The sequence below is a fragment of the Mus caroli genome, chromosome 14 (assembly GCF_900094665.2).
Source record: "Mus caroli chromosome 14, CAROLI_EIJ_v1.1, whole genome shotgun sequence".
In the NCBI taxonomy this organism is placed as follows: Eukaryota; Metazoa; Chordata; class Mammalia; order Rodentia; family Muridae; genus Mus; species Mus caroli.
In genome coordinates this window covers 7,903,972-7,919,029 of record NC_034583.1, presented here as the reverse complement: position 1 = coordinate 7,919,029, position 15,058 = coordinate 7,903,972, and the positions used below count along the sequence as shown (strand labels likewise).

Below are 15,058 nucleotides of genomic sequence, written 5' to 3'. Positions count from 1 at the left end.
ATGAGTGAATGAGTGAATAGCATAAAAGTAGAGGACTAGAAGATAAGGAGAAGGAATCTAATAAAAGAAGAGGAATGACAAGGGGGAGATAATAGGTTATAAAAAGACAAGTGTTTTCTCTCATATGCAGAATCTAAATTCAACTCTATATTCTTTTTTCTTAGATATTTTCTTTACTTACATTTCAAATGTTATCCTCTTTTCTAGTTTCCCCTCTGAAAATCCTCTATCCTCCCCACCCCCCCTCCCCCCGCTCCCCAACCCACCCACTTCTGCTTCCTGGCCCAGGCATTCCCCTATACTGGAGCATAGAACCTTCACAAGACCAAGGGCCTCTCCTCCCATTCATGACCAACTAGGCCATCCTCTGCTGCATATGCAGCTAGAGCCACAAGTTCCTCTGTGCATACATACATGGCATGAGGACATAAGGGACATAATTTCAGGAATGAGGAAACTCGTAGGAGATGGATTGAAAGGTAGTTAGGGCAAGTCTGGGCAAAGTAAAATTATATATATATATATATATATATATATATATATATACATGCATGTGTCATAATGAAATCTAGCATTTTTACACTAACTAAAAATCTAGAACTATTGTATTAGCAGTCTAAATTTAGTTCATAGTCTGCAATAAAAATGTAATATCAAATAATAACTAGCTGAAATTTAACTCTGTATCTCATTGACATGCACTTTTGGGATTGAGATCTACTGAGACTGAACACATGAATAGTTAATGTTTTATGACAAAATTATCCCAGGATTGAGTCCAAGTAGGCCAGCCTTGTGCTTAAGAACTTAAGTGTGAAGATCAGCCCCAGTGCCTAAGACATGCTGGGAAGATCAGCAGAATCTGTTCGTCTTCTCATGCGTGAGTTTCTAAAACATACAGGGCAGTTCTAGGAAGATAAGCAGAAGCCCATCCTCTGTGAACCGTTCTCTGAGTGCTTCATGAAGGGATTTGGCAACGCAGCATTATTGTTTCCAGACAAGTTTGTAACATCCTTAAGACCATTTTTAGCTCTCTTCTTAGGATTCCATTTATAGCAGTTGGCTAGACGGAGGAGAACTGTAGGCTTCTTGGTTAGTTGGTTGTTAAGAGAGAGTTCAGAAATTTTCTCTGAGAATCTGTTATCTTACTCTCATGCATGTTCACACAGAAGGGGCCATGTGACAAGCTGCATGACAGTCTCAGGTTGTGAAAACAGCTGTCAAAGGACCCTTCACAGTGCTTTCAATAAACCACAGCTGTCTGTTCATCAAGCAGAACACTCACCTGTCTAGTCTTTGGGGCTGGGGTCAAAGCACCTGCCTCATCATCTCCTCGAGCTGCAACAGCACTGATCCAGGCCCTGTCATTGTCCAGCTAAAAGGCAGGTAAGAGGACCCAGAATCCTGACCCAGGTAGGAAGATACCAAGTTGGTGCATGAAAGTCAGGGGATGGAATGCCTCTGGCTGGGGTCCTGTGGGCCACTTGTGCCCTCGTGCATCTGCAGAGTTATGTGTTCATGACTGTTTCAATCAGAAATTAGAGAAAATAGTACCCCAAAGGGATAGAGATAGGTTATAAATGGGCTACACCTGTGGTTGCTGCTCTAAATACATAATGATACATAATTTTTTCATGTGAACTACCTAGAAATACAAAACTTACTAAATAAACTTCCTTTTAATACTATTTTCTTTGCAATCCAACAATAGTTAACAAAAACACAAAATAGTCAAGTGTGACACTTGAAATCATAAAACAATTATCCTTACCAAGAATAGAGGATCGTTCCCACCATAGATGTAAGCTTACTGCTTTCCTGTTTTTGCTTTGCCAGGCCAAAGTCAGCTACAATTCACAAAAAAAAGAGTAAAGTGTTACTGTGTTTCCCCAGGATTAGCAGTCCCTAGCCTGACAGGAGCCAAGTAACCAGTGCATTTCCCAGCAGACCACATGTTCCTCAGTATTCACAGGATACCCCTCCTCCCACTTCTTCTGTCTACTCCCAACCTCAGCTCATATGCACCATATAATACTGCGCTCGCTTTATATTCTGACATAATGGACTCTATGGCTTTAAAATCATCTAGCATAAGTCTTGCTAACTAAAGCAGATGGAAGTGTCAATTGATCTTGTGATTTTTTTTTTTTTTACTTTAGAGTTCCCAGATAAATGCCTTCAAAACTGTATCTGACTAAAACAAAACAAAACAAAACAAACAAACAAACAAAAAACCAAGGTGGATGGGTGGATGTGGTGTCTTAGCCTGTGATCCCAGCATTAAATGAGACAGAACAGCAGGTGATACTCAGTGCACTACTGTCAAAAAAAAAAAAAAAAAAAAAAAAAAAAAGCAAAGGCAAAAGAAGAAAAAGGAAGATCAAAACAACAAAAAATGGACAACTAAAATGGTGAGATAATAATCTTAGTAAGTGTAGTATAATATTCTCCTCCTTGATAAACCACAGGTATGCAAATTATATGATCATTTTTAAAATATGTTTGGGCCTTGGTGACTAGATCCTTAAAGATTCAGCATTTTGGAGCTAAGGCAGTAAAGAGTTCAAGGCCAGCCTGGTCTACACAATGAGATCCTGCCTTAACGAAGGAAATAAAGAAAAATAAGGGAAGAGAAAGGACAGAAAAGGAAGGTCAGGGATGAGACAGTGGTGGTGGGGAAGAAAAGAAAATGAGGAGGCACAGGGGGGGTGGGGGGATAAACATTAAAAATAATATAAGCCTGAACAACCAGCATGGAGATCAGAGAGCTAGAAATTAAATACAATCTATTGACAGTAACCATCTTTATAAAAATTATATATATTAAAATTTAAAATAGCACAGTATAGTGGAGAAAAGTACAACAAAAAATTAAATAAATCAATATTAAATTACACACACACACACACATATATATATATATATATATATATATATATATATATACACATGTATATTATTTGATAGCTGGTCATAGGCTCCTGAAGAAGCCTGAAGTGAACGTGTAAAAAGCAAATGAAGTTCTGAATGAATGTGTATTGTTGACATGGGCAGCAACCAATGCCTAACAACAATTGACCATGTGTGCAAAAATCAGTAACTGCAGCTTCTTCCTTCCAGATATTTGCAGCCCAGACTGGTGCACCACAGAGATCTCCACCTAAGACCAACCCCTCCTCCTGAGCTCCACACAAAAAGCAGTTAAAGGGGGATGGGGGTGGGGACAACTGGGTGACACTCCTTCAGAGTAGACAGGGACCATCAGATGAAGCTTTTCAGTGTCTGTTTCTTTAGTGTCTGGCCTTCTTCATTCCCTTGACTCCCCAGTCAGGTTTATAGATCCAAGCCATGCTGGACACAGAGACTGGTATTTTGTTGTTTTCGCTTCCCACATTTCTAGCCCAGGGTCTTATGTTCTCAGTCTGGTGTAAAACTTACTATGTGGCTCAAGATGGCCTTGAACTTCTGAATCTCCTCCATCCCACAAGTGCTGTGATAATGCACATGAGCCACCCACCCCATTTATGCTCAGGATTAAAATCAGAGCTTTGCCATGGAAGCCTCATCAGTCAAACCACAACAGTCCTACAATAGCACATTTTTGATAAATTTAGAATTTCACATGTTTATAGGATACAGTATGCTAGCTCAATAGATATATCGATATATCATATCCATTAAAATCAAGATAATTATGTGTAGCAGCTGGTTGAGCTTGTGTGTCAACTTGACACAAGCTGGAGTTATCACAGAGAAAGGAGCTTCAGTTGAGGAAATGCCTCCATGAGATCCAACTGTAAGGCATTTTCTCAATTAGTGATCAAGGGTGGGAGGGCCCATTGTGGGTGGTGCCATCCCTGGGCTGGTAGTCTTGGGTTCTATAAGAAAGCAGGCTGAGCAAGCCAGGAGAAGGAAGCCAGTAAAGAACATCCCTCCATGGCCTCTGCATTAGTTCCTGCTTCCTGACCTGCTTGAGTTCCAGTCCTGACTTCCTTTGGTGGTGAACAGCAATGTGGGAAGCATAAGCTGAACAGACCCTTTCCTCCCTTCCCCCCAAAAATATCCAGATAATTTACATTTTTCTTTTTATTTAAATGAGCTTTTCATTGATACATTAAAATCTCAATGGGCTAATGTTATACTTTGATTTGTATACACATTGTATAATGTTTAATTGGGCTAAACACATTTATTCATCGTAGAAATATATAAAATCCTTTCTTCTGGCCTTCTGAGTCCACCATTTATTCATATGAGCAGGCTTATTTTTCCTGTTCTTCTCTCCCCTCATCTCCTTGGTATCTGGTTAACACTATGCTCTGGAGTTTATATGAGATCAACTTTCTTATATGCCATGTGCAAAAGAACCTCGGGATACTTGTTTTTCTGTGCCTGGCTTATTTCACTAATTGATCTATTTCTATCCAAGTTGCCATGTGATAGACAGAATTCTATTCATATAGCTGAATAATATTCAACTATTTACCCAGGCTATGTTTTCATATATCCATCAGTTAATGGCTGTCTCCATTTCTTACCTACTTGAATTCTACTGCAATAAACTGAGTGTCCAGTATCTCTTGTGAACACTAGCATTTGCCTGGGAGGGAGATCACTGGGCCAGATCACATGGTAGTCCTAGTGTAACATTCTGGGAACTTCCTTGGTGTTTGCCATAATCACCACACTACTTTCCATTCTGCATCAGGGCTGCCTTCCTCCCTTTCCTGGCCAGCAACTGCTCCCTTCCCCTCCCCAGCAGAGAGAGGGTAGCCACTTGTTAATATATTTTTAAGTTTGTGTACAAAACTACCTCTAATCTTTTTTTATCAGGGACACTCTTTTTTTGTTGTTGTTTGTTTGTTTGTTTGTTTGTTTGTTTTCTTTATATTTTTACATTAGATATTTTCTTCATTTACATTTCAAATGCTATCCCCAAAGTTCCCTATACCCTCCCCCCACCCAGCTCCCCTACCCACCCCACCCACTCCCACTTCTTGGCCCTGACATTCCCCTGTACTGGGGTATAAAGTTTGCAAGACCAAGGGGCCTCTCTTCCCAATGATGGCCGACTAGGCCATCTTCTGCTACATATGCAGCTAGAGACACAAGCTCTGGGGGTACTGGTTAGTTCATTTTGTTGTTCTACCTATAGGGTTGCAGACCCTTCAGCTCCTTGGGTGCTTTCTCTAGCTTCTCCATTGGGGGCCCTGTGTTCCATCCTCTAAATGACTGTGAGCATCCACTTCTGTATTTGCTAGACACTGGCATAGCCTTACTCGAGACAGATATATCAGGGTCCTTTCAGGAAAATGTTGTTGGCATATGCAATAGTGTCTGGGTTTGGTGTCTGATTATGGGATGGATCCCCAGATGGGGTAGTCTCTGGATGGTCCATTCTTTCGTCTTAGCTCCAAACTTTGTCTCTGTAACTCCTTCCATGGGTGTTTTGTTCCCTATTCTAAAGAGGAATGACATATCCACACTTTGGTCTTCCTTCTTCTTGATTTTCCTGGGTTTTGCAAATTGTATCTTGGGTATTCTAAGTTTCTGGGCTAATATCTGCTTATCAGTGAGTGCATAACAAGTGACTTCTTTTGTGATTGGGTTACATCACTAAGGATGATATCCTCCAGATACATCAATTTGCCCAAGAATATCATAAATTCATTGTTTTTAATAGCTGAGTAGTACTCCATTGTGTAAATTTACCACATTTTCTGTATCCATTCCTCTGTTGAGGGACATCTGGGTTCTTTCCAGCTTCTGGCTATTATAAATAAGGCTTCTATGAACATAGTGGAACATGTGTCCTTATTACCAGTTGGATCATCTTCTGGGTATATGCCCAGGAGAGGTATTGTTGGATCTTCTGGTAGTAGTACGTCTAATTTTCTGAGGAACCTCCAGACTGATTTCCAGAGTGGTTGTACAAGCTTGCAATCCCACCAGCAATGGAGGAGTGTTCCTCTTCCTACACATCCTTGCCAGCATCTGCTGTCACCTGAAGTTTTGATCTTAGCCATTCTGACAGGTATGAGATGGAATCTCAAGGTTGTTTTGATTTACATTTCCCTGATGATTAAGGATGATGAACATTTTTTCAGATCAACCTTTCAGTATTCCTCACTTGAGAATTCTTTGTTTAGCTCTGTATCCCATTTTTAATGGGGTTATTTGAATTTCTGTAGTCCAGCTTCTTGAGCTCTTTGTATGTATTGGATATTAGTCCCCTATCGCATTTAGGATTGCTAAAAATCCTTTCCCAACCTTTTGGTGGCCTTTTTGTCTTATTAACAGTGTCTTTTGCCTTACAGAAGCTTTGCAATTTCATAAGGTCCCATTTGTCAATTCTTGATCTTACAGCTCAAGCCATTGCTGTTCTGTTTAGAAATTTTTCCCCAGTGCCCATATCTTCAAGGCTTTTCCCCATTTTCTCCTCTATAAATTTCAGTGTCTCTGGTTTTATGTGGAGTTCTTTGATCCACTTAGACTTGAGCTTTGTACAAGGAGATAAGAATGGATCAATTCACATTCTTCTACATGATAACCGCCAGTTGTGCCAGGACCATTTGTTGAAAATGCTGTCTTTTTTTCCACTGGATTGTTTTAGCTCCCTTGTCAAAGATCAAGTGACTATAAATAGGTGTGTGGGTTCATTTCTGGGTCTTCAATTCTATTCCATTGATCTACCTGTCTGTTGCTGTGCCAGTACCATGTAGTTTTTAATCACAATTGCTCTGTAGTTCAGCTTGAGGTCAGGCATGGTGATTCCTCCAGAGGTTTTTTTATTGATGAGAATAGTTTTTGCTATCCTAGATTTTTTATTATCCCATATGAATTTGCAAATTGCCCTTTCTCAGTGAAGAATTTGGTTGGAATTTTGATGGGGATTTCATTGAATCTGTAGATTGCTTTCGGCAGGATAGCCATTTTTACTATATTAATCCTGCCAATCCATGAGCATGAGAGATCTTTCCATCTTCTGAGATCTTCTTCAATTTCTTTCTTCAGAGACTTGAGTTCTTCTCATACATATCTTTGACTTCCTTAGTTAGAGTCACACCAAGGTATTTTATATTATTTGTGGCAATTGTGAAGAGTGCAGTTTCTCTAATTTCTTTCTCAGCCCGTTTATCCTTTGCGTAGAGAAAGGCCATTGATTTGTTTGAGTTAATTTTATATTTAGGGAGAAAGTGGGCAGCCATGTCTGGTTATCAGGGACATTCTTTACTGGGGCAAAATGACATATTGTTATTGAATTTGGATTTTTCTGCAGATTAGTGATGTTGGGCCTTTTTGAATACCTGCTATTCACTTCTACATGTCCTTCAGAGGTAATTACTTTTCATTAGGTGCTTGGCTTTTGCTATTGATGTAGAGTGTGGTCCATGTGTCCTGGATACTGTCTCTGTGATTTGTCAATGCTCATCCTACTCACTCCTACACTCCAGACATCTCACCACCTTAGGATCATTTCCTAGGCTTTCCGGAAGCCTTTCAGTTTGATGGAATCATGTGTCAGATTTTGCTTTTTTTCCTGTGCTTTAGGATCCTACCCAAACATCCCAATGTTTTCAAACATTTTTCTATATTTACATCGTTTATTCCTTTTGGGTTGTTTTTTTTTTTTTTAACTGCTGAGAGAGGGCATTCGAGTCTTGTTCTGTTGCAGGTATGTATGTATTCAACTTTCTCAGAACATTAACTAATTAGTTAATTAATCTTCAATGAAAAGACTGTGTTTTCCAAATTCTGCTTTTATGATATGTATTCTTATTACATTGATCAAAATCTAGATGTATATACACGTATATAGACATATGGGTTTCTTTTTAGACTCTTAAATTCATTCCATTGATCTGACTACTTCTATGCCGATACCATGCTGTTTTGATTACTACAGCTTTGTTATGTAGTATACTGTATACTACAGTATAATGTGCATGTGACTAGCCTTCAAAATTACCCATTTTATAGATGTGAGAAAACTTGATGTCTTTCAGAGAAACATCAACAGTCAGATATTAACATCAGGCCAGGTGTATCCTCTTAGCTCACTGGCCAACCAGTTCACCCAACTATTCAACAACAGGTTCTCTGAGAGACTCTAAGAAAGTAATGTGAAGCGTGACTGTGGAGATAACCCAAACTCACATACAGTGTACACACACACACACACACACACACACACACACGAAAAATACATACTCATTAGAGTAAATGCACAGATCCCCTGGCAGTGTCTACTCCTTTCAGCAGAGTAGAAATACATTGGAACTCCCTTAATCACATAAAATACATATATAGAGGCGTATGACTAACACACTAGCTAATGTGGAAAGCCTGAATACATTGTTTCTAATTTCAAAACAAGTCAAGAACGTTGATGTCATAGCATATGCCCACTGTCCCAGGACTGGAGAGGCTGAAGCAGGAGGATTCTGAGTTCAAGGTGAACATGAGCAACATAGTGGTTTCAGGATCATAGTTTCAGGAATACATAGTAGAGATTTTGTCTCAAAAAATTACAAATTAGATTTAAATGTCAGGGCTAGCCACTTACATTTCTACCCAACATTCAACAATGGTTGCATGTGTGTTTTTATATGAAACAATACCTTGGATTTCTCTTGCAATAAAAATGATTAGAACAGGTTATAAGTGTATGTTTAATTTAATTTTTAAAAAATGATGAGTTGATGTTTCTCCTCCAAGGAAATGCTAGAGGATCCCAGCTGCTGTACCATCTAGTACTGGATCTAGATCAGTGCTTGCTTCTACAGAGGTTGTCATAGCATGAATGCAAGCCCAGGGCAGGTCTCTCTTGCTTGTCTTTGATGAGTGCTGTTATCTGCCAGTTTTCATGTTTATTTGATGTATGTGAATCACTCCTCAGCTTAGTTTCTGTTCATTTCTTTTTTACTATTTATGGTTGATAAATTTATTACTATGCTCTCTTCTTGGTCTGAAGCTTGTCCTTCCATCACTGTTTTTTGTTTGTATTTACAAGGCTTAATTTTCTTCTAGAAATTTTACAATTTAAGTGGTATGTTCTTTTTTTCTTATGAAGACTGTCTCACACTGTAACTCAGATGGCATCAGACTTGTAGAAATCTTCCCATTTCAGGCTCTATCTTGCTAGAATTACACATGACTTAAATTAAGTCTTTCCTATCGATCTCTGATCCTAAGCTAATTTTTAATTTTTACATATATTGCCCAAATTGCCAACTTTTGGTATCAATTTGACTGTACCAAAGAACCTCATCAAAATTGCCTTGTGATAAAGGGGTGGGCCTCTAGAATGTTTCTCCTTCCCGGCTACCCTGATAGAAAGCTTTGTAGTGGAAAAGACTAGAAGAGAGAAGGAGCATGGTGAGCAGAAAACCTGGGCAGCTCACTCCAGGGCCAGCCAGGCAGTCTTCTTCTGGCAACCACCCAGCTTCCCACATGTCTCACTGCACTCAGCAGATAGCACTTTATCATCTGCAGCCTAGCTGGATGCTACACTGGATCACAGCACTTTGCAGGGAGGTTGCCAGGATGGGCCATATCACACTAACAAGCAACTGCTGTCACAGGCATCCCATCCAGAAGTTCATCAGTAGAGTCCACTAATGCGGATCCAGGAGGTGTGTCAGCATCTTAGGTGTCTTTTTCCTCTGTTCAATCATACCTCACCACAGCAGCTTTGAGATCATTTCCTCCACTGTGGCAACAGTTTTGAAAACACTCTGAATTCCAACAGGTAGGTGTTATTTTTTTACTATGACTATTTTGGCAGCTTGTGACTAAAGCTTAGCACACAACAGCTTGGATGAGTTAGCAGAATGCAAGGACTACATCTTCTGATGTGGGCATGCTTGCTCTGGATTATTGGCTGTCAGAAGCTATCAAAGAGGCCACACAAAGGAGAGAAGCTTGCCAGTTTCAATCTGTGCTCTGGAGTTAACCCTTTGCCCCAGCTTTCCATACCCAAGTCCTGCAGAGAGAGCTGGTCTCTCAGGAGTACTGTCATACTTAAGTTCACAGATGAGACCACAACTATTGCTCCAACACCTGGACCAAGAGAGACCCACCAGGAGCCTACAGGCACCACAGAGCAGCCAGGGACAGAAGCACTCCAGTCTCTATCTGTGCCCCTGAACTAACCCTGTATAATAGCTCTCTATACCCAAATCCTGCCCCCCAGAAAAGCTGATCTCCCTAGAGTGCTGATACACCTAAGATCCCAGGCTCATAGGAGACACAAGCTACAGTCAGACAGCAAGAACAGCTAACACCAGAGATGAACAGAAGCCAATAAACTGTACCCTTCTTCAGCCTAGGCAGGCTGGTTCAGAACATTCGCCACTGAGGCAGGGCCATCTGCTGTGCTGCTTCTCATCCCTCTCCTTTGATGTGACACTGCCTGCCACATGCCTGAGGCCACACCAGTTCTCCAAGAGTTATCAGTAAACTGTGAATTTGGCAAGTTTCTGCTAAAAGGCTGTTCTGACAACTTCACAAGAAACTTGGCATGACTGGGGATGGGCTTCCCTCTTTATAAAGGGCAGACTACTGTTAAACATTTGAGCCTTGACCAGAATCCTGTCTTGGTTCCATCTCTCTCTTGTCTGCCTAGTTTCCCTTTCTTTAGCTCCAGGTTGACTCCCAGGCTCGAACCCAGACATGAGAGCCACAGGCCAGCCCCAACAATAAACAAGAGCAAGAACCTAAGCAACAGAAACAAAGGCTACTTGACATCATCAGAACACAGTTCTCCCAATACAGCAAGTCCTGGATACCCTAAGACACCAGAAAAGCAAGATTTGGATTTAAAATTACATCACATGGAAAGAGGACCTTAAGAAGGACATAAATAACTCCCTTAAAGAANTAAAGGAGAACATGGCTAAACAGGTATATGCACTTAAAGAGGAAACACAAAAATCACTTAAAGAATTGGAAAACACAACAAAACAGGTGAAGAAACTGAACAAAACCATCTAGAATCTAAAAATGGAAATAGAAACAATAAATAAATCACAAAGGGAGATAACACAGGAGATAGAAAACATAGGAAAGAGATCAGGAATCATAGATGCAAACATTACCAACAGAATACATGAGATAGAAGAGAGAATCTCAGGTGCAGAAGATCCATAGAAAACATTGACACAACAGTCAAAGAAAATGTAAAAGGCAAAAGGCTCCTAACCCAAAACATCCAGGAAATCCAGGACACAATGAGAAGACTAATAATAGGTATAGAAGAGAGGGAAGATTCGCAACTTAAAGCGCCAGTAAATATCTTCAACAAAATTATAGAAGAAAATTGCCTACCTACCTAAAGAAAAAGATGACCATGAACAATCACAAACCCTACAGAACTCCAAATAGACTGGACCAGAAAAGAAATTCCTCCTATCACATAATAATCAAAACATCAAATGCACAAAACAAAGAAAGAATATTAAAAGCAGTAAAGGAAAAATGTCAAGTAACATATAAAGGTAGACCTATCAGAATTACACCAGACTTCTTGCCAGAGACTCTAAAAGCCAGAAGATCCTAGGCAGATATCACACAGATCCTAAGAGAACACAAATAACACCCCAGGCTACAATTTCCAGCAAAACTCTCAATTAACATAGATGGAGAAACCAAGATATTTCCATGAGAAAACCAAATTTACACAATATCTTTCCACAAATCCAGCCTTACAAAGGATAATAGATGGAAAACTCCACCACAAGGAGGGAAACTAACCCTAGAAAAAGCAAGAAAGTAATCTTTCAACAAACCAAAAAAAAGATAACTACAAAATCATAATTCAACCTCTAGTAACAAAAATAAGAAGAAGCAACAATCTCTTTTCCTTAATATCTCTTAACATCAATGAATTCAATTCTGAATAAAAAGGCATAGACTAACAGACTGGATACAGAAATAAGATGCAGCATTGGACTGCATATAGAAAATGCATGGAAGTGACAAAGACAGACACTACCTCAGAGTAAAAGGCTGGAAAATTTTTTCCAAGCAAATGGTCCCAAGAAACAAGCTAGAACAGCCATTCTAATATGGAACAAAATAGACGTTCAATCTCAAGTTGTCAAAAAAGATAGGAAAGACACTTTATACTGGTCAAATAAATAACCTACCAAGATAAACTGTCAGTTCTGAACATCTATACTACAAATGCAAGAGCAAGCACATTCATAAAAGAAACTTTACTAAAGCTCCAAGCATACATTGCACCTCACAATAATGGTGGGAGACTTCAACACCCCACTCTTAGCAATGGACAGATCACGGAAACAGAAATTAAACAGAGAAATGGTGAAACTAACAGAAGTTAAAAACCAAAGGGATTTAACACATATCTATAGAACATTTCATCCTACAACAAAAAAGTATACTTTCCTCTCAGTACCTCATGGTACCTTCTCCAAAATTGACCATGTAATTGGTCACAAAACAGGCCTCAACATATACAAGAAGACTGAAATGATGCCATGCACCCTATCTGATCAACATGTACTAAAAAACAACAACAAAAACATGGCCCACATATACATGGGAACTGAACAAGCTCTACTCAATGATAATTTAGTGAAGGAAGAAATAGAAGAAAGAAATTAAAGAATTTTTAGAATTTAATGAAAATGAAGGCACAACATACTCAAATTTATGAGACACAATGAAAGCAGTCCTAAGAGAAAAACTCATGGCACTGAGGATCCCCAAAAAGAAATGAGAGAGCATACAGGAGCAACTTGACAGCACATCTGAAAGCTCTAGAACAAAAAGAAACAAATACATCCAAGAGGAGTAGATAGCAGGAAATGATCAAATGCAGGGCTGAAATCAACCAAGTAGAAACAAAAAGAACTGTACAAAGAATCAACAAAACCAGGAGCTGGTCCTTTGAGAAAATCAACAAGATAGATAAACCCTTAACCAGACTAAACAGAGGGCACAGAGACAGTATCCAAAGTAACAAAATCAGAAATGAAAAGGTAGACAAAACAAGCAAAGTAGAGGAAGCTCAAAAAATCATCAGATCCTACTACAAAAGCCTTTACTGAACAAAACTGGAAAATCTTGATGAAATGGATAATTTTCTAGATAGATACCAGGTTCCATAGATGAATCAGGAGCAGATAAACCATCTAAACAGTTCCATAACCCTTAAAGAAATAAAAGCAGTCATTAAAAGTTTCCCAATCAAAAAAAGGTCAGGACTAGGTGGGTTTTGTACAGAATTCTCCCTGACCTACAAAGAAGAACTAATACCAATACTCTTCAAACTATTCCACAAAATAGAAACAGAAGGAACTGTACCCAATTCATTCTATGAAACCACAATTACGCTTATATCTAAACCACACAAAGACCCAACAACAAAAAAAAAGAACTTCAGACCAATTTCCCTTATGAATATCAATGCAAAAATCCTCAATAAAATCTCGCTAACCGAATCCAAGAACATATCAAAACAAACATCTATCATGATCAAGTAGGCTTTATCCCAGGGATCCAGGGATGGTCCAATATACCGAAATCCATCAAGATAATCCACTATATAAACAAACTCAAAGAAAAAAAATCACATGATCATTTTAGTAGATGCTGAGAAAGCATTTGATGAAATTCAGCACCCTTTCATGATAAAAGTCTTAGAAAGATCAGGAATGCAAGGCCCATCCCTAAACATAGTAAAAGTAATATACAGGAAACCAGTAGCCAACATCAAACTAAATAGAGAGAAACTTGAAGCAATCCCACTAAAATCAGGGACTAGACAAGGCTGCCCACTCTCTCCCTACCTATTCAATATAGTACTTGAAGTCCTATCCAGAGCAACTAGACAATAAAAGGAGGTCAAAAGGATACAAATTGGAAAGGAAGAAGCCAAAATATCACTATTTGCAGATGATATGATAGTGTACTTAAGTGACACCAAAATTTCCACCAGAAAACACCTTCAGCTGATAAACAACTTCAGCAAAGGGGCTGGATATAAAATTAATGCAAACAAATCAGTAGCCTTCAAAGGATATACAGACTGAGAAAGAAATTAGGGAAACAACACCCTTCACAACAGTCACAAATAATATAAAATACCTTGGTGTGACTCTAACCAAGCAATTGAAAGATCTGTATGACAAAACTTCCAGTCTCTGAAGAAAGAAATAGAAAAATATCTCAGAAGATGGAAAAATCTTCCATTTCCAATGATTGCCATCAAAATTCCAACTCAATTCTTCATAGAGGTAGAGAGGGAAATTTGAAAATTCATTTGGAATAACCAAAAACCCAGGATAGTGAAAACTATTCTCAACAATAAAAGAACTTCTGGGGGAATCACCATTCCTGACCTCAAGCAATAGTGATAAAAACTGCATGGTATTGGTACAGAGACAGGCAGGTAGTTCAATGAAATAAATGAAGCCACACACCCATGGTCACTTGATCTTTGAGAAAGGAGCTATAACCATTCAGTGGAAAAAAGACAGCATTTTCAACAAATGGTGCTGGTTCAACTGGAGGTCAGCATGTAGAAGACTGCAAACTGAACCGTTCTTATCTCCTTGTACAAAGATCAAGTCCAAGTGGATCAAGGACCTGCACATAAAACCAGAGACACTGAAACTTATAAAGGAGAGATTGGGGGAAAGCCTCAAACACATGGGCACAGGGGAAATTTTCCTGAACAGAACATCAATGGCTTATGCTCTTAAATCAAGAATTGACAAATGGGACCTCATAAAATTACAAAGCTTCTGTAAGATAAAGGACACTCAATAGGACAAAATGTCAACCAACAGATTGGGAAAGGATCTTTACCAATTCTATAAGCTATAGAGGGTTAGTATCAAATATATACAAACAACTCAAAAACTTAGACCCCAGACAATCAAATTAACCTATTTTAAAATGGGGTACAAAACTGAACAAAGAATTTTCAGCTGAGGAAACTCAAATGGTCCAGAAGCACCTAAAAAAATGTTCAACATCCTTAGTCATCAGGGAAATGCAAATGAAAACAACCATGAGATCCCACCTC

At 39.0% G+C, this 15,058-nt stretch overlaps 1 protein-coding gene across 1 annotated transcript in view; it reads right to left on the bottom strand.

Annotated features, from left to right (window-relative positions):
* The window catches only part of Nek10 (NIMA related kinase 10), a 197,853-nt gene that overhangs the window by 110,557 nt on the left and 72,238 nt on the right, over positions 1-15,058 (bottom strand). Inside the window, 1 exon segment of the mRNA XM_021182541.2 lies at positions 1,772-1,847. Within this exon segment, the coding sequence (XP_021038200.1) occupies positions 1,772-1,847 (76 nt within the window).